Source organism: Lontra canadensis, unplaced genomic scaffold (assembly GCF_010015895.1).
Source record: "Lontra canadensis isolate GAN:19392208 unplaced genomic scaffold, GSC_riverotter_1.0 scaffold20, whole genome shotgun sequence".
Taxonomy (NCBI): domain Eukaryota; kingdom Metazoa; phylum Chordata; class Mammalia; order Carnivora; family Mustelidae; genus Lontra; species Lontra canadensis.
In genome coordinates this window covers 6,451,844-6,479,322 of record NW_022631014.1, presented here as the reverse complement: position 1 = coordinate 6,479,322, position 27,479 = coordinate 6,451,844, and the positions used below count along the sequence as shown (strand labels likewise).

Below are 27,479 nucleotides of genomic sequence, written 5' to 3'. Positions count from 1 at the left end.
ATATACTATTAGGTAATAGTTGATACTTTTGTCTTTACTGCTAGTCTCTGCTCACACATTACTATAATCACTTAACATATATTTGTTTTGAAATACTTAGGTTAGAGGAAAGTTATCTTTCATGTTTATAAAATATCCTCCTGGGTGCTTGTTATAAAAACAAATGTTTTCTTCTAGTGTCTTTGATGTATACCAATTCAACATCTCTTTTTCTTTAGGATAAATGTATTCTAGCAAAGTCTACTACGAAGTAAAATTTTATAAAGCCAACTCCAATAAATTACCTTGGAAAACTGAGATGTATTCCCATAGAGGAGGAAGGATTATGTGTAGTAGGAGAAATTTAAGTTATTTGGGGAGCAAAGTTCCTATGGAGCCAAATACTTGTGGCTCTACATGTTATCATTTGCTTCCCTCTGGCAATGCCTAATACTTTTGTCATTCCAACTAATACTCTGAACTTTAAGGGTGTCTCCCAATCTTGAAAATCTCTTTATTCTACCCTCAATGTTCCCAGAACTCTGTATCCCTTTGTAAGACAGTCTGAGTCACTGACCTACCCAAGCAACACAATCCAGCTGCCTTCATTTCACCCAGTGATATCCAGCACCAGGATCTGAGCCTAAAGCTTCATATTATACAAATAAAAACCATGTCTTATACAAATGGCCAAAAGACACATGAGAAAATGCTCCATATCACTTGGCATCAGGGAAATACAAATCAAAACCACAATGAGATACCACCTCACACCTGTCAGAATGGCTGAAATTAACAAGCCAGGAAACAACAGATGGGGGTGAGGATACAGAGAAAGGTAAACACTCTTACACTGTTGGTGGGAATGCAAGCTGGTGCAGCTCCCCTGGAAAACCATATGGAGATTCCTCAAAAAGTTGCAAACAGAGCTATCCACGACCCAGCAACTGCACTACTGGGTGTTTACCCGAAAGATACAAATGTAGTGATCCGAAGAGGCACCTGAACCCCAATGCTTATAGCAGCAATGTCCACAATAGCCAAACTATCTGTCCTTCGACAGACAAATGGGTAACGAAGATGTGGAAAATGTGCACACACATGCACACGCACGCACACAACCTGCCATAATGGAATAACACACAGCCATAAAAAATGAAATCTTCCAGGGGCGCCTGGGTGGCTCAGTGGGTTAAAGCCTCTGCCTTCGGCTCAGGTCATGATCCCAGGGTCCTGGGATCGAGCCCCGCATCGGGCTCTCCGCTCAGCGGGAAGCCTGCTTCCTCCTTTCTCTGCCTGCCTCTCTGCCTGCTTGTGATCTCTGTCAAATAAATAAATGAAATCTTCAAAAAAAAAAAAAGAAAAAAAAAAAGAAATCTTCCATTTGCAACAACATGGATGAACTAGAGGGTATTATGCTAAGTGAAATAAGTCAATCAGAGAAAGACAATTATATGGTCTCACTCACATGTGGAATTTAAGAAACAACAGAGGATTATAGGGGAAGAGAGAAAAAAATAATATAAGACAAAATCAGAGAGGGAGACAAACCATAAGAGACTCTTAATCATAGGAAACAAACTGGGAGTTGATGGGTGGGGGGTGGGGGGGATGGGGTAACTGGGTGATGGACATTAAGGAGGGCATGTGATATAATGAGCACTGATATATAATGACTGATGAATCTCTGACCTCTTCCTCTGAAACCAATACATGTTAAATAACTGAATAAAAAAACAAAACTGAACTCTGCAAATAAACTCTTCCTTTTATATATGCTATTAGCCAACTTTCACATCTAGTATTGCCTAGCAGTGAATAGCACTTGACCACACTCCACAGGACGTTCTGATATACTAAGAGTTCCATAAAACATAATCAACCTTTATTAAATCAATTTGTTTATTCAAGAAAAAAAATTAAAAACCCAAATAGAAACCATGTCTCTATGTCATCAATTTTAATTTAGAAATCTGTCGGTTATTTGAATAAGAGATACCATAAATAATTTCTCCTCTAAATACTCATTTACTATAAAGGCATACTAGAAGAGAACCTCTAATAATGATATGAAAATGTGAAAAACATCAACCTTAAACCAAAGAACCTTTAAAACGTTTAAACAAAATTGGTGTCAATGAAAAAAAAATTAATGTCAATGAACTACACCATGTTTCTGAGACTAAAAATGTTGTAAAGTACCCAACTGAGGGCACCTGGGTGGCTCAGTTGGTTGAGCATGTCTTTGGCTCAGGTCATCCTGCTTCACAGGCAGTCTGCTTCTCCCTCTGCCCTTCTATGTGCTCATTCTCTCTCTCTCTCTCAATAAATAAAATCTTTTTAAAAGGTACCCGATTGATAACTTTTGTAGTGATGTGGATAAAAAGACACCAGACCTAGACCACTTAGGTTTGCACATCATATGCCACAAGTCCCCCACATCCAAATTTGAATGGGAATCTGGCACCTGAATTTTTTATACACAAGCTATTACGTACACATACTGCTCTGCTGGGAAATATTAAGATAAGCGTTTGCATCATGGGACATTTCTTATATGAAACTATTAACCCACATTCAACAATGACTCTAATTGTCCTACTGTCCCCTGGCTTACTGTGTGTAATTTATAAGTATGTGTCTTGAGAAGACCAATCTCAGAAAAAGTGACAATCTTAATTATCATGTTACACAGGACCAAGGATCAAGAGTACCTGGTTAATATGAAACAATAAAATATGACTGGTAAATGATTAGAAAGATGATGCTTATATGATGATGCTTTAAGAACTCCAGGTAAAAACAAAACAAAACTAAACTCCAGGTAAGTTCAATGTAAAGCTTAAACGTAATAGACAATCTTAAAAGGATGAAAAAAATTGAATATGATAATCTACACTGTATTAAAAGTAAACACATAGGGGCGCCTGGGTGGCTCAGTGGGTTAAAGCCTCTGCCTTCAGCTCAGGTCATGATCCCGGGGTCCTGGGATCGAGCCCCGCGTCAGGCTCTCTCAGCGAGGAACCTGCTTCCTCCGCTCTCTGCCTGCCTCTCTGCCTACTTGTGATCTCTGTAAAATAAACAAAAATATTAAAAAAAAAAAAGTAAACACACATATCCACTCATTCTCATGCAACCACAAGTGTGAAAAGTAAAAAAGATCAATGCAAATCAAAGCATGTAAAAAAATTTAAGGATGGCAGCAGGTATTTACCGATTTTCCAATTTATCCACTCTCCAGTATTTATAAAATATGCCTCGGTAGAGGGATTCATCAAGATGTGATATGTGAACCTGGCACTTACATATGATATCCATACTACAATGTCAACCATAAAGATCACAAAGCACTTGAATCTTGTAAAGCAGAAGTCAATTTTTTTTCTAGTGGGGGTGGGGAGAATCTGAGAATCCACTAAAAAAGACACACACCCCCAAGAAAAATAACTATACAATGTTTTAAGAAGTTCTGCCCAAAAGTGTAAAAATCTGAGAATACTAAATCACCTCCCCTGGATAAACACATGTAATCTTCTAATTCAGTAGAGTAACACAAATATCTTTTCCTTCTTGAAATCATTCCCTCTTTTGCATCACCTCTTCTACATTAGATCTGTAAAATCCAGGGATTACTTGCTCATCTTTCCTGACCTCAAAGTGTTATTTCAGCACTCATGACCACTCTACCTCAAAACACTTTCTACTCGCTGCTTTCTGACATTACTCTCTTGATTTTCCTTCTCTCTCTCAGTCCCCTTTGCTTCTCCCTCAGACTATACAACCTCTAAACTAGAGGTTCAAGTCTGCATCCTGGACCCTCTTCTCATTCCACCTTTCTTCTCTCGATGAGCTTGAGGGATTTCCTCAGACAAGGGCCTCTGTATATTGACGTCTCCCAAATGTGTATGTATCTCAAGCTTATGAATATTAACTTGAGTCTAAAACACTCCCCTGAGCTCCATTCACCTGTACCTAACTTTTACTTTCTATCTGCCACCTTCATTTGGATGCCTCCATCTAAAGCCTAACATGGAGTGCCTGGGTGGCTCAGCTGGTTAACTGTGTGCCTCTGATTCAGATCATAATCCCAGGATCCTGACATTGAGCCCCGTGTGGGGCTCCTTGCTCAGCTGGGAGCCGGCTTCTTCCTCTCCTTCTGCCTGCTGCCCTCCCCACTTGTGCTCTCTGTCAAATAAATTAATAAAATATTTTTTAAAAAATAGGGACGCCTGGGTGGCACGGTGGGTTGAGCCACTGCCTTCCGCTCGGGTCATGATCCCAGGGTCCTGGGATCAAGTCCCGCATCAGGCTCCTTGCTCGGCAGGGAACCTGCTTCTCTCACTGCCTCTGCCTGCCTCTCTGCCTGCTTGTGTGTACTCGCTTGCTCTTTCTCTCTTTGGCAAATAAATAAAATCTTTAAAAAAATAAAATAAAATAAAATAAAATAAAATAAATAAATAAATAAATAAATAAAATAGGGGCTCCTGAGTGGCTCAATGGGTTAAAGCCTCTGCCTTCGGCTCAGGTCATAATCTCAGGGTCCTGGGATCGAGCCCTCCATCGGGCTCTCTACTCAGCAGGGAGCCTGCTTCCCCCTCTCTCTCTGCCTGCCTCTCTGCCCACTTGTGATCTCTGGCAAATAAATAAAATCTTTTAAATAAATAAATAAATAATAAAAATTTTTTTAAAAAGCCAAACATATCCACAAAGGACTCATTTTCTATGCTGCCTTCATCCAAAAACACACACACAGTGGTCCTATTCCAGTCTTGTTCCCATCAGTAAAACATGACCATTGTCTACCTAATTGTTAAGACCACAGAAACTTGGAGTCATTCTTGGTCCTTTTTCTCACCTCCCACATCCAATCCATCAACAGATACAGGTGTTCTAACCCCATCTCCACTGCCACCATCTTAATCCTAACTGCCATCACCAGTGGCTTGGAATAGAGCAATACCCTCCTTTCTGATCTTTGTTCTTCCACTCGTGCCTTCCTCCCAGCTATCTGCCACATAGCAAGGAAGGCAGGAAAAGACTTTTTAATCACTATTGAAATAATGTCACCTCCTTGCTTTAAAACCTTGAATGGCTTTCCACTGTTCTTAGAATGAAATCCAAACTCTACCTTGGTTTACATGATTCCACCTCACATGGTACTACTCCCCCACCTCATGGCCTCCAGGTCTGTGCTTCCCTCAATCTGGGATGTTCTTTTTGTACTTCGAACAAGGTTTTTCTCCTTTCTTCTCCTCTGGCAGGTCTTTGCCTAAATGTCTTTTTAAGCCTTCTCCAAGTAACTTCCCTACCCCAATTACTCTCCATCAATGCACTGTTAATTTCTCTCTTACTAGCTGACACGATTTGTAGATACCTAACCTTCCACCTGGTTACTGTCTGTATTGTCTACTAGAATTCAAGTTTCAGGGAGGTTTGAAACTCAACGTAGGGAGTTGAAGCTCGAGCTGCTGTGCACCCAAAAGAGGAACTGGAGCCAGGCACCTTCTCCCTTCCCCGGGCTGCACCCTTGCTCCACCTGATTCCTCCTGGTTGAAATGGGCTCAGCCAAAAGCACCCCAGTCACTCCAGCACAGCCTCCACTGCACAAACTTCTGGCCCAAGTGGTGGAACTCCCATTTACCTAACACCGTCGTTCTGCACACTCCCATCCCAGTGGAGAGCACTCCACAGCCAAACCTACCAGCATGGGAGCAGCTGGAAGGTCCTAATCACATCCAAAACTCAGACCCCCACTCTTCTACCCTTGGTATTGCACGGACACCTATGAAAACCAGCAGCAGAGAACCTCCCAAGCCCACTGGTTAAACACCTGAATGAAGTATTTGAGACCAAAGGCCCCAAATCAAATCTTCCTGAGAGCCTGTTCTGCCCTTAGAGGCAGAGGCAACTTCCTCTTCTGCAATGGACACGCTCTGGGTACCTAGTTTTCCCTCCTCTCTAAGCAGGTGTTCTCCAAGAAGGAAGCAGGACAGCCCTCAGAAACCCCCATAAATAGCCAGGGCTCGAACAAGCCCTTAAGGGAACCTGAGACTCCCCCGATCTTCAGGTTCTAAGCACAACAGATGGACGGTAAGTAAATGGCAAGGTACTAGGGAGCTCTCCCCCCACCATCCTGACACCATGACAGGGTAAGTGGCCTTCTTCTCCCCTGAGTGAAAATGCTAGGGAGCTAAAGGAAGCAGACATTCTGGGAACTGGATGACTTCTGAAAACTGGAAGCTGAGTGTGGGAGCAGGACTAGGACCAGGTTAAGGAAAATCAGTACTTTCCAAACTTGGTAGAGAATTAGGCCGCAAGTGGCCCCAGTGCTGAGTTCACGAGGGGCCCTGTGATACTGTGACCTCTCAACCCTGTCTTTCCCTGCGAGACTGGAAAGGCTCATTGTCAACAACTCTTCCTAAACTGCCAACTCAGGGAGTGAGCACTTTCTTGGGCTTTGTGTCTCATGTATTTCTTGTATGTTAAAAAAGTGATTTAAAAATAAGTAAATAGGGGTGACTGGGTGGCTCAGTGGATTAAAGCCTCTGCCTTCAGCTCAGGTCATGATCTCAGGGTCCTGGGATCAAGCCCCACATCTCGCTCTTGGCTCAGCGGGGAGCCTGCTTCCCCCTCTCTCTGCGCCTGCCTCTCTGCCTACTTGTGATCTGTCAAATAAATAAATAAAAATGTTTAAAAAAATTTAATTAAATAAAATAAAATTCAAGTTCCACAATCCAGAGGCCGGATCTGTTTTAGTCACCTGAGTAACACACAGAGGACTCTCATATTTTAAATGAATATAATCTAATTTACTTATGCTTTTGTCACTCTTGTACAACCTTTCTGAACTATAGTCTAAAACCTTTTTTCTTTTTAAAAGATGTTAATTATTAGAGAGAGCGAGCGAGCATGGGTGCACACATGTGTCTGTACATGGATGGGGGGAGGAAGAAGGAGAAACAGACTGCCTGCTGAGCACTGAGCCCATCAAGGGGCTCAATCCTAGGACTCTGAGATCATGACCAGAGCAGAAGTCAGATGTCTAACCAACTGAGCCACCCAGGTGCCTCTAAAACTTTTTTCTAAGTAAAATCCTTCCAAGCTGCTCTATCTATTGCTATTTGAAAATGTGCTTCTATGCCTCTTTTTAAAGAATTAATTAGGATCCATCCCACATCAATTTTCCTCTATTTAAATAGATACAAACAACCAATGTCCTGGTATTACACATAATGATCATCATTTCAACACTAGCAGACCCTACTGTGACTCTCCATTAATTATTTATACTCAAAATTTAATACTGACACAACTCAGTACTAGAATCAAGTCAGATGTGACATCCGTGGCGAACGCAATGTTAACTGCTATTTAAGAGCTTGATAATACAGTCCCTTTATTTTGGCCTGGCCTTGCCCTTTGTCATAATCAGGTTCTTTAGAAGCAGAGAGAATTCAGTTTTTAACTACTTTGTTAATTGACATATTAGTGAACAGTATGCTGCCCCAGGTAACAAAACCCAGCGACAACTTTCAATTACATTCTGCATATGAAAACCGTTGGCTTCCTAGGACTTTGCTGACTGGGCTGAAACACTACCTTGGCCTTCCACAGGTTTATCGCCTATGCAGTGCAGCACGGACTCTACAAAGCAATCCATAATCACGTGCGTAGAGGTTTCAAGAAAAAAAGCCATGAGCATACAGCAATTCCTGGATTACAATGTTCCAGCAAAGAGCTCTGATGAGCTTCTTAGCCTACAGAGTAGGAAGTTTCCCAGAGGATTAGAGGCATATTCTGACACCAGTTACTAGGTCTTTTGTTTCACTTTACAGCATGGCTGCATAAGAGAGGCTGAATAAGAATGGGCTTATTATGAAACCCTGTTTCACTCCACTGATGACTGGGAATGTGTCAGATGTCTCAGGCAGGTGCCAGCATCTATAACATAACTGACTATCTGGAATAGCTTTAGGATTTGGGGGAACATTGCTAGGAAGTCCAATTTACTTAGCACTCCTAAACCCATGCTTGTCAGCAAACAGTAATCTTATCAAGTCAAAAGATGGTAACCAAAGGTACTGGTATTTTCTTTATACATCTTCTCAATCTAGCCCAAAGCACTGATCCCGTCTTTTGTATCACACTGCAGTCCAGAGCTCCTCTGTGATTCCGAGAAGGTGAAAATTGCCAAAATTGTTTGGATGCCAAGTCAGAAAGACTGCCAGCAACAGACAGCTGTAAAATGTGACAGCAATTTCCCCAGCTCTTTCCATTATTTTCCAAAGAGGGTAATGAAGACATTCCATTAAGCCATCAGACTCAAATTAGGTTTTTGTGTCTGTGTTTTAATTTAACAAATCTGTATTGTTTATCTTCTCTTTCTTGGACAAGGTACGGATGGCAAAGACATCCCTGCTCTCAAGGAACTTAAAATCTACCCAGAAAGAAAAAACCAAATAGCACTGGGGACATATGCTGCTTCTTTTTGTTCTATACAAGTAACTGGAGTATTACTCAAGGACAAAAAATGCTTCCAATTCTTTTGAAACTGTCACTCCATCATAAAATTCAGGCTTCCAGCCTTTCTAAATATACGCTCTCCGCTTAGGACCTCAGTTCCATATTCTATCACCTTCTTTAAAATTGTGTTTTAAAAACATTACAGTAACTCCCTCCCTCTCATTTTCACTTTTTTTCCTACTTGCTTCTTCCTCTCAGCCTACAGAGCACTCTTAATTCTACACTTTAAAGGCCAATGAAAAAATTTCCTTGACCTCCCGTTAAGGCCTGCAGCTCTCCTCCTACTTTGCCTCTGTCCGGGTCGTTATCTCCCTATCCTTGTGTAGACACCCCTCAGAGCACAGTTCTCAATTCACCTCCTCCCCTTGGCGATTAGGAGTACTTCAACGACCACCCAAACTTTTAAACCTAATGTGTACCTCCCCCGCAAAGCCAGGTCCAGCCTCAGCATCCCTGCCAGCCCACTTCAGATTCAATGCATGTACCCTAAACACACAGATGTGCCATGATGCCTGTAAACACTGTCAAATGGTCCCACAAAATAAACATACAGAGATAAGAGAGAGTGACTCAGTCAGTTAAGCATCTGCCTTGGGCTCAGGTCATTATCCCAGGGTCTTGGGAACAAGCTCCACATTGGTCTCAGCAGGGAGTTTCTTCTCCCTCTCCCTCTGCAGCTCCTCTTGCCTGTGCTGGATTGCACGGGGGCGCGCGCACGCTCACACTCTCTCTTTATCAAATAATAAATAAATAGAGTTTAAAGAAAAAAAAAAGAAAAAAGCCATGGGCATACAGCAATTCCTTGAAGATATATATTGTATATGGTGAAGTTTTAATAGTTGATAGAGTGAAGGATGCACATCATTTCAACTTTTCTGTAGCTCTGAAATTCTACAAAATAAAAAAGTTGGGTGGGGGAAACATGTAGGATCAAAATCAAGGAGAAAAGCCATGGTCCCTGCCTTTTAAGGCGTTTATAATCCATTTGTCTAAACTAATCTAAAATTAGATTAGGTAGATGTCAGAGTTCAATGACTGATTAACAACAATAAACTTAAATGTAAAATCATTTAAGTTGGTTAAGCGTCTGATTTCAGCTCAGGTCATGATCTCAGGGTCCTGGGATGGAGCCACTCCGGCTCCCTGGCTCAGCCGGTTATCTGCTTCTCCTTTCCCTCTGTACCACCCCCCCCAAAACACGTATGCTTGCTTGCTGTCTCCCTCAAAAAAAAAAAAAAAAAGGAACTACAAATATTACTGAGCGCCTACTACATGACAACAATATGTTAAGCGCTCTATATGGTCAACAAACCATACAAATTAGACCTTGGAAAGAGGAATTATCTGTAATCCCTCTGCTCCCTCAAACTAGTTCCTCTTCCTGCCTTACTGACTTCTTTTAATGGCACCACCATCTTCCCCAATACCCAAAGAACCCAAGTCCTTTCAAGTCTAAAATTTCAAGTCCTACATCTCTAAATCAGTGGCCAAGTTCTCTAGACTCCACTGCTTTCCCATTCTCTCCTCTCCACTTTGATGGCTGTCACCTGCCCCCAGGCCCACCTGGCCTCTCGCCTGGATGAATGCAGCGCTCTACAGTCTCCTGCTTCCCCCCAAACTCCACTCAACCCTCGCTTTGTCTCTATCCAGATACTCAGTTCTAAATGGATTAGACATCCAGCCCAAAAGCGTTTCAATGATTCCCAATAACTATATAATGAAATTCAAAGCCTGACACTGAAGAGCACAACCTTTATCTCTTACTGGTTATCCTCCCACTCTGGCCATAGGTTTATTCACTCTTACCTAATAGTGCCCTCTCGGCCTTTCCTCTACTACAAAGATGTCTCTTGCTCTTCCCACTCCACTTCTCATCTCCTCCAGGAAGTTTTATCTGAGTGCTCCAGACACTAGTCCTCACACCCAGGCCAAGCAATCTCTCACTGCTCTGAACCTTCATAACATGTAATGTGCACTCATTACCTTCCAAATAATACTCATGTTTCCAAGTACTACTCAAGAACCATACATGCATTTCTTACCACCCTTACTAGACAATGAACTCCTTCAAGGTCATCAGTTTTCATATGTAACAGCACTCAAGGTTGGTGACAAGAATATAATATTAGTATCCTGTGCAGTAATCCATAAAGATTGTAATATGCGGCCTTGTAAGCTATAAGCATCTTTCCTCAAAATACTGCTAACATTTAAACAATGTGGGGTGCCTGGGTGGCTCAGTCAGCTAAGCATCTGTCTTTAGTTCAGGTCCAGGTATCCAGGTCCTGGGATCTAGTCCCGAACAGGCTCCCAGCTCATCTGGGAGCCCGCTTCTCCCTACCCCTCTGGCCTCCCCTCACTTGTGTGCTCAAGAGCTCTCTCTCTCTGAGATTTAAAAAAAAAAAAAAAAAATCTTTAAAAAGCAACAACAATGGTATAGAGGTTTTCCTCTTTTTTTGTGTGGTAAAATTTGCCATTTTTACCATTTTTAAGTGTGAAATTTGATGACATTCAAATGTTGTATAACCATCACCAATATTTCCAAAATTTTAATCACCCCAAACAGAAACTATACCCATTAAGAAATAACTCCCCCATTCTGCCCTCTCCCTAACCCTGAAAACCTCTAATACTCTGCCTCTATGGATTTACCTATTCCAGGTATTTCATGCAACTAGAATCACAATATTTGTCCTTCTGTATCTGGCTTATTTTACTTAAGTTAACATTCTTGAAGATTCAGTCGCATTGTAGCATATATCAGAACTTCATTCCCTTTCATGGCTAAATAATATTCCACTGTAAATACCACATTTTGTTTATTCAATCATTTTTTGATGGATACTTGGGTTGTTTCCTCTTTGGGGCTATTATGAACACTGACAAGAATCTGTTCAACTCCCTGTTTTCAATCCTTTCGGGTATATACCTAGGAGTGTAACTGCTGGGTCATATGGTAATTCTGTTTAGCTTTCTGAGGAACAATAGTAGTATAGTTTTATAATCCAGACACATGGTCTTTTAGTAAACAGAACAGTCACAAGAGTTCCTACTTATTTAGTAAGCAATTCAATTCTGGATAGATTTCCTTCCTTCCTACCCACTCAGGCCCTAGATGATGATCTAATTTCCACGAACTTGACCCTCGTTTGGGGGCTTTGATTGCATTGACACTCCAGTCTCCTGGTTCTCGCTGTTTTTCAACATTGTCTCTGCGCACATAAAGGCAAACACACTGCACTGGTAACTGTCCAAATGAAAATTATTATGAAACTGAACACTGTTCAGATGTTGAAGTCACATTTTTATCTTTAATGCATTTAGTAACATCAGATGAATGAAAAACAAAAAGGGTTTTTTTCAGGTGAGATACAGGATTTTGTAAAGGACTTCTGTTGAACCCATTTCTTATACCCAAACAACCATTGAAAGCAAGCTAAATTTGGACAAGATGTATAGGCCTTTACTATTCCAAGGAAAAGGCCTCTTTTCCTTTCAAGTTTAGCAGCCTGGGATTTCTAAATTAACATCTCATTATTACTACCACTAATTCCAGATTTTATAAAACCAGAAAAATACAAAAATGTACATTCACAGAAACTATCTAGAAGGATATACATAAAGTGCAATAGCTCCAAATTTAGGAGCATCTCTGCAAAGGAGCAGGTCAGAAGAGATCATGAGGGGGATTTTTCACCTTTTACAGCGCAACTTCTACATCTCAAGTTTTCAAAAGCATTCACTCCAATTATTGTATAATGGCTTAAGACTATTTAAAATACAAGCAATAGGGGTGCCTGGGTGGCTCAGTGGGTTGACCCTCTGCCTTTGGCTCAGGTCATGATCTCAGGGTCCTGGGATAGAGCCTGGCATCGGGCTCTCTGCTCAGTAGGGAGCCTGAATCACACCCCCCCCACACACCTCTCTGGCTGCCTCTCTGCCTCCTTGTGATCTCTCTCCCTGTGTCAAATAAATAAATAAAATCTTTAAAAAAAAAATAAAATAAAATACAAGCAAATAAAATACAAGCAATTGCTCATTTAAGAAATGAGCAATTAGGCTTCATATTATGAGTGAGGAAGAATTTTAACACCCATCCCCAGATTAGGAAAAAAGAAATAAAACTGTCTTTGTTCACAAATAAAGTGCTGCAGAAAAAAAAAATAAATAAAAATTAAAAATGAGCAATTAAAAGGAGCTAAATGAGCAACTCTAATCGCATTTGAATTTTTACAATACTATGTGATAGGCAAGTCAGATAGTTGGCCCTTTCAGTAAATGAGAAGAAGGTTAAAAAAAATTTAACTTCTTCAACAAATCCATTACATTTTTAAAATGCTCTTCACTTTAGCCTTTAAATTATCTTTAAAAAGATAATTAAAAAGATTTAGCTGGGGCACCTGGGTGACTCAGTTGACTGAGCATCCAACTCTCGGTATCATTCTGGCTCAGGTCATGATCTTGGGGTGGTAGGATGAGCCCATGTCCAGGTCTGCGCTCAGAAAGGAGTCTGCTTGAGATTCTCTCCCTAGTTGCACCCCTCCCCGTCATGCTTGTATACACACTCGCTCTCTCTCAAATAAATAAATCTTTAAAAAAAAAAAAAAGATTTATCTGTAAAACTTTAAAACCAACTATATCTGATTCTATAGTTCTCCCAGAAAAACCAAACACATTTACTTAGTAGCGTTTACATATTTAAGAAACACAAAAATAATTATCAAATATAGTAAAGTCATATAAAACAAGAATTTTTTACTATTCTCCACCTTGCTTGAAACATTTAATGACTTCTCAAAGACATTTTATCCTAAAAGAGCTCTAAAAAATTTGAATTTTTAGGTTTCAAGTTGCTATATAAATAGTTTACTCAAAATACTAGTATTTCCTTACGCAAATTCTGAATTTAAAGGACTTGGGAAAATATCATTTATTACATACAGACATACTATCTATAGAAACATGTCTACAGATTGGTTATATAGCTATAACTAGACAATTCAGAAAAGCTTGAGCCCTAGACTATAAATAACAGGTACACAACTGACTCTAGTGGCCCAGAGTTCATCAGCTATCTAAAAGGCATCATTTTATTTAAATAAAAACTTTTAAAAAGTTAAATAAAAGGCATAATTTTACAATCCAGGATAGAGCATGCTTGAGGAAATTATTACAGTAGTTAAGACAGTATTTTTTTCCCCAAACAGCCAAAATGCAAGGAAAAAACTAACCAAATGCATACCTAGTACATGAGTGGGGAGACTATTACTTCATCTGCATACATACACAGAACCAAACAGATACCAAAGAATTTGATGTGGTAATATAGAAAAATTTTTAAATATTCACTTAAAAAACTTCTGACTGGTCACTGACTATAATCTGCACTCTGTTCTTTTTTTTTTTTTTTTTTTTTTTAAATTTAAAGAGAGGGGGGGATCAAAAGTAGGCAGAGGGGCAGGTGGCGGGGTGGGGGGCGGGAAGCAGGCTCCCCGCTGAACAGAGATTCCCCCCCCACCCCCGCCATGTGGGGTTCTGGATCCCAGGACCCTGAGATCATGACCTGAGCTGAAGGCAGGGACTTAACCCACTGAGCCACCCAGGCGCCCCTGCACTCCATTCTTAAAAAAAAATCTACTCAACACAATATTCAACACAGGATTTAACTTTATGTGCTCGCTCACACATTATAACATATTTAGCAACTGCATTTCACACAAGTTTAAGTTCAGTAACTTTGAAGTTTGCCAAGTAAAGTGTGAAAATTACTGGAATGCAAGCAATGCACCTTCAAGAGAAGCAATTCTTCCACTGATCTGCAATAATCAACTGTGTATTGAAAGGTTACTTTGTGCCAACTGCTGTATTTTAATAAAGTAACACGGTTAAATTTAAAACTACAGGCTGAATACTGATTGAAAAAAGGCAGTCCTACAAAGGATTAATACATAAGATAGGTTAATTTAAAGTCAATTGTTTAACTCATTCAAAACAGAATTCATAGTTGATGAAATTACAATTTCAGAAGGACCAAGCTATGGCGCTCTCATGCTAAGTAACATCAGATTTACTAAAAATAAACATGAATGCATTCAATGTCATTTAATTCATACATTTTTAACTTCAAAAGTATCCCCAAATTATCCTCTTCTATCTCAAATAATGTACATTAAAACGTTTAATAACTGAATCCCAAAAGGTACCAACACAAAAACACAAAACCATATTTATTTAAGGTAGCTAAATATTGGGACTACTATATGACATTCAGTCAGTAACACTAGTAAGTCAACACAAAATAGAAACTGTAATTCATATCACCTAAGAAGTCATGCTGAAAAAATGTTTTCAGAAAATAAAGCAGTCTTTATTCTTAAAACTCACCATAATATATTCTTTGCAAATTAAAGATACCTAGCGTCTTCTCCCAAATTCAAGAATTTTTTTTTTTTCGAAATGTTTAAGTATGTCGCAGTTTGTCTCCCCACACCAACCATCCAATACCCATCCAGTTTGGTGCTTCACCAGAGCACCCCTAACATTCACAGGTTTTATCTTGAAGGGGTAATTAAGAGGGTTTCCCATAAATAAAAGTTCTACATGTTCAGCAGCACAAATCTCTCACACATGAATTCAACTCAAATGCTGTGAAACTAAGTGTACTTTTCCCATTTTTTAAAAATTATTAATCCCATGAAAACCTTCAAAGTGCTTATAATTTTAAAGCTGATTGCACATATTTGCAAGAAAACCATTAGGTTTTGATCAGTGTTCTTAGTTTTGAAAGATGCTTTAAAAACTTTGTAATTTCATCAGCTTAAGTCTGAACTCACAAGAAGCACATTGGAAGAGACATGATACCAAACAGGGGCAATAACTACACAGCATGCACCTACCATGGGGAATGCCCAAGGATTCAACACAGCCAAGGGAAGAAGCTATAGGCTTCTATCTGAACAATGATTCCACTAAAATAAAAAAGTAAAATGTCACAGCCCTAACCCTTGCCTATTTCTCCACTTTCTCATTAGTATAAAGATTGTTAAAAGCCATGAGAGAAATCCTTAAGAAATTAAGTGGTTCAGTTACAAACCATAATTTAAGAGCATTTCAAATTCAAAACAACTTTCCTTAGAAAACAGGACAAAATTTTACCAAAGAAAAGCCCACACCTGACCAACAGTAAGAACATATGTAACCCAAATGGCAATATTAAAGTTTCCATTTAACCCATTAACCATACTTTAGAAAGTTCAGTGTTAATAAACAAAATATTTCATTTTAGTTTTTCAACTTGAATTATTTCCACATGCTTGTTTTAAATTCTGTGCACAGCCACTGAATATTTTCTCCTACTGACTTAAGTTGAGAACACTTCTGATATGTGGCATCCCATTTCAATGCTAACCCTGAGAACTGAGAATTAGGTTAAACGTTTTACACCTAATTTTTAAATTAGGGGAGTAACAGATTTGAATTAATCTCCCTTAAATAAATGGCCTATTACAACACATTAATTCCTTCCTCACTTCACTGTTGACTTAATAAAATCCAAGTCTTTTACCTCAACAGCAGCAAAACAATTATTCTAAATAAAATAAAGTGATTGGCAAATGCTCCACAAAGCTGGAATCAAATTGCTTTGAAACCGAAACACACATATGTATACAATGCAAAGCAATTTTGAGAAAAAATAAAAAAATACCCCATGGAAGAGCTTAAATCTATAAAATTTAAGAAACCTTTTTATCAAAGTCACAAATTATGTCCTGAATTGATCTGCCAAAGTCCAACACAGAATTTACACATACAATGAAATAAGCTTGAGAATCTGTTGTGATTTAACTCTATGATCTATTAGCTTAACGGAGAGCTGGAATAACAGATTAAGATGGCAAAGCAATTTTCTAAACCAAAACGTACCTGAGTATCTAAAAAGGTTTTACATAATCCCTAATGACATATCCAAGGTCCACGATTAGACCAAGTGTACACCCTTAAATTCATTTCACAGTTCTGTTTTATGTATGTGAAAGGGTCCACGCCAGATAAATTCATTACTTCTCTTCAGCATTAACACTGAAACTGTGAGAGGCTCATCAAAACATTACTCCCAGGTTAATCAATTTCAGCTGTTACTTGATGTTAGCATCAAAATAATTCATGAAATAAAAGAAGTTTTTTAATAACAAAAAGAAAATCCCCAAGAAAAAGAAGAATTTTAAAAAGAAAAAATTGTGAAAGGAAGCTCACCTGCAATTAGGTGGAGGGTCTAAAGTGATGTCTGCCAGTTCCTTCTGAATCCTGGAGTCAGGGAAGTGAGAGAGAAACACAAGAAACATGAAGGCGTTGGTAGCCTCCCACCGGTAACGCATAGGTCTGGCAGATAACCCTAACTGCCTGCCATGATAACTGGGTTCTACTGAGGGAGAAGGAAACTACACATCAAAAGCTTCAGGCCCATAGTTTAGGAAAAAACTTCTTTCCCACCGGCAGTGAGCTGGCGGTCCGGGGTCTTCTGCTGTTATCTAAAATGTTTCGGTTCCAGTCTTGCCTCGCACACTGAGGCAGTTGTGTTTCTCGGGGTTTTCCATTTAGGAAATCATTGTAAAGCTTCGCTTTGGACTCGTTTCCTAAGTTGCATTAGAATGTGCCGGGACACATTCACTTCTGCGCTGCACGTCTTCCCTGGACGGAGAAACCCAAGCCGCCGCGTGGGTGGGAAGGGTGCGCCCCCAATCTCCGCCCGCGTCACCCCCCACTCCCGGCACCTCGGATGCCCTCCCCGCCGCCTCGGCAGGGCGCCCTCCCCAGGCCGTCCCGCGTCCTCAGTGACGAAGCCAACATGGCCGCTCCCCGCGAGGCCCCTCGGGTCCTGACTGACCTGCCCCGCGTCGCGGGGTGCCGGCACAGCGCAGGCCGCAAGGCCGAGCCCCAGCTCGGCTGCCCGGGCTCCCCGTCCCCAGCCCGCGCGCGCCCGACAACTCGGGAGGCGCACGCCAGACCCGCGGGAGAAGTTGCGGACCAAGGGTGGCGAGAGCCCCCGCCAGGACGCACAGCGACTCCCCCACTCGCCCCCACCGCGCCCTTGGACCTCCAGCCCTCACGCCGCGCGCGGACCCCTCGGCGCCAACACTCCCGCCCGCCCCTCCAGCGAGACCGGACACTAGCAGCCGGCCCGCACAGGTGCACCCAGCCTCCGTCCCGCACAGCGCTCGCACTCTAGCCACCCCCCCCTTTCCGGACCTGCTTTTTCCTGGATATCCTCTAAATTCTCTAAGATCTGCTCCCTTCCTTCTCCATCTCAGCATGGACAGAGAACCCGGGACAATAACCCCCCACCACGGCCCCCGGCCCATTTTCTATCTTCGCACCAACCCACGACTTCACAAAGAGCCCCTCCCCCACTCCTAGGCCGACGCCACCAAGCAGTTCACACCAAGCCCTGGCCTTTGTCTTCTGCTTACCTAGGCGCTTAGAGCATCAATTAATAAGACAAAGTTTGAGACCTTTAAGCCTGTGACATCTACTAAATGGTGCCTTCTATTTTTATAACCTTTCTTGCTCCTATCACATAAAATCCCAAAGGGCTACGGTACAACTTAAAAAAAATATCACAGAGGTAGAACGGTAGTAAAAAACTAAACACACACACAGTCTAAAGGCAATCAGAATCACAATGGTTGCTTTTCTCTTTCCAAAGGTTCTCTGAGGGTGGGAAGATAGGCTGGGTAGATGCAATGGGCAGTAGGTTTTAGAAGGCATTGTTTTCTCCATGTGTAAGTAAAGAGAAATTAAGGGTGGTTATTAGGGAAGTTCTTTAGACCTTCCTATTGGAGGACACTTCCTGCCCCCTACAAATCTGGTGAGCTTTAGAAAGCGGTTTGATCACAGCCTTTACAGACATCTACTTATCTGTGTCTTGCTAAATTCTTTTGCTACCAATAAGCGTTTCAGTTTTGAGACATTCCCAAACACCCGGGCTGTTTGACTCAATACTATGTTGGACTAAAAGTTTGGAATCCTGGTTTCCTGATTCTTTATGTGCATGTTAGAATGACTATACCTTAAGACCTATGTACATAGGCAAAAATATCCTCCACCTGAGCACAACTTGTATAAAAATACATATTGACTTCACTTCTTGCAAATTCAACCTCTACTATATTTACTGAAAAGGTGGCTACTTCTTTAATACCTAAAAAGTATACTACCAGTTTTAACCACTTCATCTCTACAACTAACTGACAAAATTTGTCAATACTGACAAAAGATTTGTACGAGTAACTCATACACACGTTTCACGGAATAATTCTTGTCCAGACCACTCTCAATGGGAGCTTTTCATCTACCCATGGACTACAAACAAAACCACTTTCGAATATGCAGTTAAGTAACCTTATGTCTACCAATTCAGGCTTTTTTATTGTTTCCCGGTATATGGGCCCTTTCCAAGTCTACAGCAACTCTCAGCTTCCAAGTCAACGTATTTCACAGAGCAGCTTTAATAGGGTCCCACTAACATTAATTTCCCCCTTATTCTTTCCAGGATACGCTGCCCCTCTCCCATTTTTTGCCTTCACTATTAACCTTAGCTCTGCTTTAACACTAAGAGCCACTCTTTCCACAAGATATTCAAGGAGCAAAAACTGATGTTAACTTTATACATAAAATTACCCCTTGTAGCTTCCCACCTTTCATTTTTTGTACACCTACTAATCTCTTTCCCAGGAATTTTCAAGTAAGTTTTTAAACTTCCTTAGCATAAATGGACAAACTGTGTGTAATGAAAAATCTCCCTCAGTAATTTGCTGGCACAAAGGAAGACTATTTTATATTCGACACCTGTGCTTTTACCCCCAAATATATTCATGTGCGCCAGTGATATCCTGGTACACAAAAAACACTAATAATCTGAAGCAAATATCCTGCCTTACTCAGGTCAGCCCCAAAGCTGTCCCAGCATGGATCAGGGGGCACAGGTACTGCAGGTCAGGGTAGTGAGGGGTAGGGAGCTGGGGAGATTAAGGAAAGCCCTATCCAATGTGAGCAGGGGAGATGGCAGGTTCTGGACTAATCAATGAGGGCCAGTTTGGATTCCTGGGAAGCCAAGGTGCCATCAAACCACCTCTCCAAAAATAAGTAGAATCTTGCTAAGGTATCTTGCCATTTAACTCTAAACCTCTATGTTCTTTAAAACAAGCGAACATCTCTCCTTCATTCCCCCCATGGTTAGGTCACCAAAGCACTTTACCAAATTTTCAAATTTCTGGAAAAATTACAGAACAAACTTTGACTCTGAGTTCCGGGCTCACTACTCAGTGGAAACTAAAGACTCACATTCTGTTTTATTTTACGTTCCTTTAAAAAAGATACCCCTATTTAACCCACCATTTGTATTCCTTACTGTCTTCCTGGTTTGCCACCTTAAAGTTTAATGACTGTCCACCTGAGAGCAGCAGGATTTATGAAAGGGTGCGGGGTTTCCCCGGAATCTGCTATAGATTATTTTAAGGGTCATGGAGATCAGAGAATATTACTGAAGGATGCCTGAGGTAAAAAAAAATAGGTTCTTTCAGAAACTAAGAGGAAAATAGTCAAGAAAAAAGAACCACTGCTTAAATTCAGCTTGGGAAAAGAAAAATTTTTACAGCATATGAGAGGATGTATCATGAAAAAAGTGAGTCTCCCTTTAATTTGGCAAAATTGAAGTTTTTAAAGAGAAAAAGAGAATCTTTTTCTCAATACCCATTTTACATCATTTATCAATTCATTTGCCTCAACTCTCCAAATCAGAAGAATCTCTTTAAGTTCCATCTGAAAACACCTGTTTTCACCTATTAAATTTTTTACCCCACTAACAGGAGTTATTCCTTATGCAGTTTGCGGAGAAAGCTCCACTCAAAAAAGATCACAGTGCAACAGGTGAAGAGAAAGCAAGACGGTAACCAAATTCATTCTGATAGAGTTGTCTGGACAGGTATTAGTAATTAAGTGGGATGACAGCCTTGGGAAGGGTGACAAGCTAGTGATTAATAGGACAAGTAATTCGAAATCAGATTTGGGGGTCACTAATAAAAGTAATGAGGATTCTTACAAACTTTAGCAAGAAATGAGAGAGGCAAGCCGCAACAGCTGCACGTGGGTAACTATTAAAAGGGAAAAACCAGAAGCAATAGAGTAAAATAATTAAAGCTTCCACGGCCCATTTTTTCATTTTTAACAGCACGCAAACCATGAGGAGCATTCAAGCTACCCCTCATTGGGAGGCAGACCAAATGAAGCAGCAAGAGGCAGTTCGGAAAATAGGAAGCCTAAGAGGTTGGGGGTGGAGTACGGTACCTCTTGGCGCTGGTAGAGAGGAGTTTGGAGTTTTTGCTCATGCTGACTTTACTCTCCTTCTTCTTGGGGGTGTTTGCTTCTTTCTCGGTTTGCTGGTTGGAGGACGAAGATGAGGAGGAGCTCGTGCTGGCCCTCGAATCGTCATCCGACATAGCGAACCCCCCACCCCACCCCGCAAACAGCCCCTGCCGGGGGAGAGAAACAAAACAGAAACACACAGACCGTGCAGTCAGTGTAAATAAGGAACTCGGGTGCTGTCAGAAGGGCTTTGGCCAGGGGTGCACCCGGCCGCCCACCGCCCTCCACTCGCTTTTCCAAGTCTTCAGGCCCATTAAGGCTTTAGCAAATCCGACGCGGCTTGTTTATTTTTGGCCCCAAGTGGGGGACGCGGTGGGAAAACCAGAACGAGCTCAGCGAGAGGCCCCTCCCGCGCCCCCCGGGGCTCCCCTCGGGGCAGGGAGGGGAGAAGCCAAGCAGGCTGAAGGCAGGGTGGGGGCGCCGAGCGCCTCGGCGGGGCAAGGAGAGAAGGTCCCGGCGGTGTGCTGGCCTCGGGGCTGTTTCAGTGGGCTTTCCGGGGGTCGCGGGGGGCCACTGATCAGGGCGAGACAGCGGGGGCCAGGAGTGGAGTTTGGCGAGGTCGGGAAGAGAGAAGGGGAGGAGAGGAGTAAGAGAGGAAGCCGAAACGGGGGGACGGAGGCGGGGAGCGGGTGCCCGGGTGGGGGAAGGGAGAGGCCGGCGGGGGGGGTAGGGGCGACGAGGCCCGAGGCCCCCCCAGCGCCGCGCCCCGACGCCTCTCCCCGCAGGCCTGTGGCTTGGCCGCCCGGCCAGGGCTGCGCGGCTGGGGCGGGGGTCCCGAGCACACGCCCGACAGCCACCCCTAGTGGGGGTGGGGCGAGGGGGGGGCTCGGCCTCCACAGCGGAGGAATAACAATGAGCCCTTCCGCCCCGGAGGGGTTAATCCCCGCGGGCCCCCGCCCGGGGGTAAACGGGGCTCCCCCGCCTCCCCCTCCCCCGCTCCCGACCCCCTCAGCGGCCAGTGGGGGGCTCCCGGGGCAGCGCTGACAGTTCGAGCCACAATGCCCCCCATCCCCGACGCGGGCGGCCCCCGCACCCCACGCGGCCCGGGGTCCCTACCCATCCCCCGCGGGCGGGCCCCGGACCCCTGGGGCTCCTCGGCCCCTCTCCGCCCCCCCTCAGCCCCGTGCCGGGCGGTCCGGGAGGCGCGGGTCGGGGGAGGCGGCGAGGGGTGTCCCCGAGGCCCGGCGACGCGGCCGGGGGGCGGCGGGCGGCGGGGGGGATCCCCGTACCTCTCTTTGTGTCTGGCTCCTCCGTGCCGCCGCGGCGGCTGCTGCTGCGGCTGCGGCTGGGCCTGGCCACTCGTGTCTCTCTCTCGCTGGGAGAGAAGCGGAAGTGCAGCAACAGCAACTATTAAACAGGCAATGGCTTCCCCCAGCCACACACGCTCGCACACACACTCCTCCTCCTCCTCCTCTTCGCCCTCACCCCTCCCCCACCCGGCCCGGTCCCACCCACCCGCGCTCCCCTCCCCCTGCACACCTCCGGGGGGGCGCGAGGAGGACACAGGGGACCCCGGGATACCCTCCCCCCTCCCCACCCACTCCCCCACCCCAGCGCCGCCGCGGGACGCCAGAGAAGGGGCGAGGGGTGGGAATTTTCTCTCAAGTGGTTTGGGGACCTGGATCCTGGGCTGGAGAGGGCAAGCCGTTCCGAGATGGGGGGCGCTGGGAGCGATAGGAACTGTATGGAATAGGGCGGTCACGAGAGGAAGTTCTTTCCAATAAGGGCTTTTGGAAAGGGGGGGGACAAATTGGTGGGGAAGGTAGTAATTTGGTGGGAAGGACTTTGGACCAGAGAATGCAGTGGAAACTCCCCCTAAAAAGTGATCAGTTTAAGGGGAAAAAAGAAATCCCACAACAGGGTTTCCCTTTGAGCTGACACTGGCTTCACCCTCTGGCAATTTACCTGCTAAGAGCAGAGGTCGGTTTAGGCACGCCTGGGAGAAAAATCTCAAAGTTGGAGTTTTCTGCTCAGGCACGTGCAATTTTACAATTTTAGATTCTTTGAGTCACTTTTCATAAAAAGTGGTGGTGTGTTGTAAAAGTGATACAAAGGATTCGTGACAGGTAAAACCAACGTGTATCAGCCTTACAAATTGTGAGAAATCACTGGGAAAAGAACCCTTTGCTACTGAATTAGACTGGATTTAGAATTTTTGGTGTCCGTTTACTTTAAATAGAAAGTTGGATTTTGAAAATTAGATCAAAAGTTTTGGGACTCTGGAACCTGCTTCAACAATAATATAAATGCTATTCAAATAATATTTTTAGAATAATCACTCAGTAATTCTTATGAATTGTTCCCTGTGTAGCACTTTTACCAAAAAAAAAAGATGAATGCATCAAATTATGATTTAGTTTCTCACTTATCATTTCAGTTGAAGGAAACTGAAGATATATGTGCAATGTCACATATATAGGGTCTGGTACATTAAGGAGCCGGTGAGAGATTTCCATGGGCACTCTAAATTATCTCGTTCAAATTGCCATCCTTTTTCATGGCAACAGTGGCTTCAGTTACCATAGAGCAACACAACAGGTATAAAGCTTATGGCAAATCCGCTAAGCAGGAAAACAAGCATTCTTACCACCCACCTGAAACCCTTTTAGCCTTCAACATTGAAACTCCAACTTTATCAGGACTGAGAAAGTAATTGGGCATGCTTCTTAATCCTTAGCAGGAAACCTGTATCTACTGGGAATTGCCAAGAATCAAGAAGTGGAAAAAAACTTTATAGGTCATCATATCAGCCTCCAGCCTCCTACCATCAGACAGAGCTATCCCTCAGTCACTCAAATGCATAGAAATTTTGAAAGACCTCCACACATAGCATTTGGTTTCAGGAGTCCTGATGGAGCATACATATATTTTTAAATGACATTCTCTGCTCTATGTTATTTGAAAACAACCACCAAAAAAAATCTCTCTAAAACCAGGTTGTAGGGCGCCTGGGTGGCTCAGGTGGTTAAGTGGCTGCTTCTGGCTCAGGCCATGATGCCAGTGTCCTTGGACCAAGCCCAGGGCTGGCTCCCTGCTGCTCCATCCCTCTCCCTATGCCTGCTGCTTTCCCTGCTTGTGCTCTCTCTCTGTGTCAAATAAATAAATAAAATCTTTTAAAAAGGTATATATTTTTGTGCTTCTAATGAAAAAGATATAAATTCAAAAGAAAACAATAAGCAAGTATGAAATAAAACTGAGTTGGAATAAAGGAAATAAAGTTATTACAATTGAGACTTTATCTTACAAAAATTTGAGTTTCTGATACTTTAAAATACATGTACACACTATGAGTACAACCAGTAAAAATCATGTATGTATAAAGAAGAGAGCTGACAGAACACAGGAAAATAAAAGTTTTGATTTGTTGATATGACTAGGACAGTGGCTGAATTTTTTCTTCAATTTTGGTTTGCATATGTCGCATACTAGGATACTAAATATAATAATATCTAAAGAAAAAAATCCTGAACATGGTAGTTTGTGTTTATTGTTGATGCTTGGGTTGGATCTGTCCCTCGGGAAATAAATCATGTAATTGAAGGGCTCCTCTTCTGTAAGAGAAGTGTTTTCCCAACCACCAGTCTAGAAGGATAGTAGCCCTCTTTTGTGTACGGGCCCTTATCTCTAACCTTGATTAGTGCTTTATGGTTTGAGAATGACCTATTGAGGGGGAATAAAAACCTCAAAATGTTTAGAAAAGAATTCACTGCTCTCAAAAGACTTATCGTTACATCAGATTATTTTAAATATACAGTTGTCTCAGTCACAAAAAACGAAAAATTCATTTGCAACCTTTCAGTTTTACTTATTAGCTACAAGGCCTAAGGAGTTAAATTGACCTCCCTGAACCTCAGTTTCCCTGTCTCTAAAGGGCAAGACTACCTGTGCTGCACTGACGGGCAGAGCTGTTAGAAGAGTCAAATGAGGCTCTATGATAAAGATGGTTTGTTAACTGTTATGCAAAGTAAATTATTAATAATCCCATCCTGATACTAATTCTCAGGAATTCTGTTATGACATGGAGCCTTTATGACTTAGAATTGATGACAAATATAAAAAGCCTCCTATGAGAGAGTCAAGGAACCATAGAATTTTATTTACTAGAAGGGGCCTAAGATATATTCAAGTTCAAATTTCTAGTGTTATAGATGGAGAAATTAAGGCAAAGAAAGCCTGATATGTCTTGTTCAAGGTCATGCAGTAAGTTGGTGGCAAAATTGTGGCTATCGCTCATGCTGCTGAGAGATGATATGGTGGGGAGAGGAGGGAAAAGCCTCAATTACATTAAAAAATATGTATTAAGGGGCACCTGGGTGGCTCAGTCGGTTAAGCATCTGCCCTTGGCTCCTGTCCTGATCCCAGAGTCCTGGAATCAAGCCTGCATTGGGGCTCTCTGCTCAGCGGGAAGCCTACTTCTGCCTCTCCCTGCCTCTGTCTCTCCCTCTGCGGCTCCCTCTGCCACTCCCCCTGCCACTTCCTCTACTTGCGCTCTCTCACTCTCATTCACTCTCAAAATAAATAAATAAAATCTTTTAAAAAGGTATTAAATATAAAAGAGCTCTGAGGGTGCCTGGCTGGTTCAGTCGGTGAAGCAAAAGACTCCTGATCTCAGGGTTGTAGGTTCAAGCCCCACATTGGGTGTAGAGATTACTAAAAAATAAAATCTTTTTTTTTTTTTAAGATCTTATTTATTTCTTTGACAGAGATCACAAGTAGGCAGAGAGGCAGGCAGAGACGGAGTGGGGGGTGGAGCAGACTCGCCGCCCAGCAGAGAGCCCGATGCAAGGCTCGATCCCAGGACCCCGGGATCATGACCCAAGCCGAAGGCAGAGGCCTTAACCCACCGAGCCACCCAGGCGCCCCAAAATAAAATCTTTTTTTAAAAAATTGGGTAATATTTTCGGGGCACCTGGGAGGCTCAGTGAGTTAAAGCCTCTGCCTTCGGCTCAGGTCATGATCCCGGGGTCCTGGGAATGAGCCCCGCATCTGGCTCTCTGCTCAGCAGGGAGCCTGCTTCCTCCTCTCTGCCTGCTTCTATGCCTACTTGTGACCTCTGTCTGTCGAATAAAAAAATAAATATTAAAAAAAAAAAACTGGGTAATATTTTCAAGAACATATTAACGATTGGGTGCCTGTGGGGCTCAGTTGGTTAAGTGACTGCTTTCAGCTCAGGTCATGATCCCAGAGTCCTGAGATGGAGCCCCATATTCCTGCTGAGCAGGGAGCCTGCTTCTCCCTCTCCCTATCTGCCGCTCCCCCTGCTTGTGCTCTCCTGCTCTCTCTCTGTCAAATAAATAAATAAAATCTTTTTTTAAAAATAACATATTAACAATCAAGACAGATGGGAAAGTGGAAAAAATGGAAGCAAATTAAAAGAATCACTACTTTGACAACATTTACTTAACACAATGACCACTACTGAAGTTCCTATTCCCCATTCTGAGAAAAAAATCATCATTGTTTATTTATTTTATATTTTTGGATATATTTTAAATAGGTAATACATTCTCATGCTATGTCATTTTTAAAGAAATCAAAGGTATGCCAGGAAATATCTCTCTGCCACTCCCCCAACTCTGCGGGGGGCTGTGCTTAAGCAAGCAAATGCATACAAATACACTGGATGCTTTGGTAGGAATTCTCAATTTACATTTAAAAGATAATTGCAGTCACAGAAGCCCAAGTGATGTCACACTGTGATATCTCTGAGCTTTGAGAAAGTGGGCTTCAGTTTTTACTAATACCTATTCCTTATCCTCAGAATAATCCAACTCTTTTCTTCAAGCCATCTTTAGAGTATCAAGTACTTTTAAGTAGAAACACTTGAAGATCAAGGTGTTGACTGATCCCTAGTAGGTGAAATGATACAGTTGATTCAGAAGAAAGAGACCCAGTCTAACTTTTGAGCATTCCTATTTTTGGCTCGTTGCTTACACAGAACTTCAGGTGTTTCATAAAAGCAACTGTTCTCTTTGGCCAATTTCACATCTAAAGAATCGTCAAGCAAATTAACACTTGTTAATATGCATTTTTAAACTTGCCTTATGGCTGGATAGAAAGGATTTCCTTTTTCTGTCAAAAGAAAAAAAAAACTTATGTTTGGAATTTAAAAAGAATTCCTATAAAGTCTTTCTGAAAATATGGACTCACTGCAGATTTCAATGCACTTGATTTATTTTATGATGCTCCTTTGCCTGAAAAATGCATTCCTTACACAGAAAGATAAAGAAGGTTCGCAAAGAAGGGTCAATTCCATGAAGTCTAATGTTATCTAGGGCTTTTATCTTCAATTCAGGTCATTTTTCTGCAGGCCTTTTTTAAAAAAAACACTGATCCCTTTGAAGGACCTAAGCATTGTTAGACTTTAGTGGTCCTGAATGCTGCTATCACAGGAAGCTAGGACAGAGCTAAATTATTTTTTTCTACCACATGGAGGCATTGAACAACCATGTGATTTTCAAAACTTACCAAGACTTGATAAGAGTCTGGTGCTTTCTCAGGCAAGGGCAAAAAGGTTTGTTTGATGCTGACAAATGGATAGCGTTTAGTAGGAAAGC

The 27,479-nt window shown here is 42.4% G+C and overlaps 1 protein-coding gene and 1 pseudogene across 3 annotated transcripts in view; one reads left to right on the top strand and one right to left on the bottom strand.

The window, feature by feature from the left end:
* The window catches only part of UBE2E1 (ubiquitin conjugating enzyme E2 E1), an 80,900-nt gene extending 58,574 nt beyond the window's left edge, over positions 1 to 22,326 (bottom strand). The window contains exons 1-3 of one of the 3 annotated variants that reach the window (XM_032860964.1): positions 22,152 to 22,326; positions 20,845 to 21,029; positions 16,756 to 16,806 (exon numbers count right to left, since the gene is read on the bottom strand). In XM_032860964.1, coding sequence (XP_032716855.1) covers positions 16,756 to 16,806; positions 20,845 to 20,996 — 203 coding nt within the window. In that variant the 5' untranslated portion in view covers positions 20,997 to 21,029; positions 22,152 to 22,326. The remainder of the gene's footprint in view (positions 1 to 16,755; positions 16,807 to 20,844; positions 21,030 to 22,151) is intronic. The other 2 variants (XM_032860965.1, XM_032860966.1) reach the window with 2 other exon arrangements.
* LOC116869658 lies at positions 5,286 to 6,067 on the top strand (annotated as a pseudogene).
* Positions 22,327 to 27,479: the final 5,153 nt, after the last annotated feature.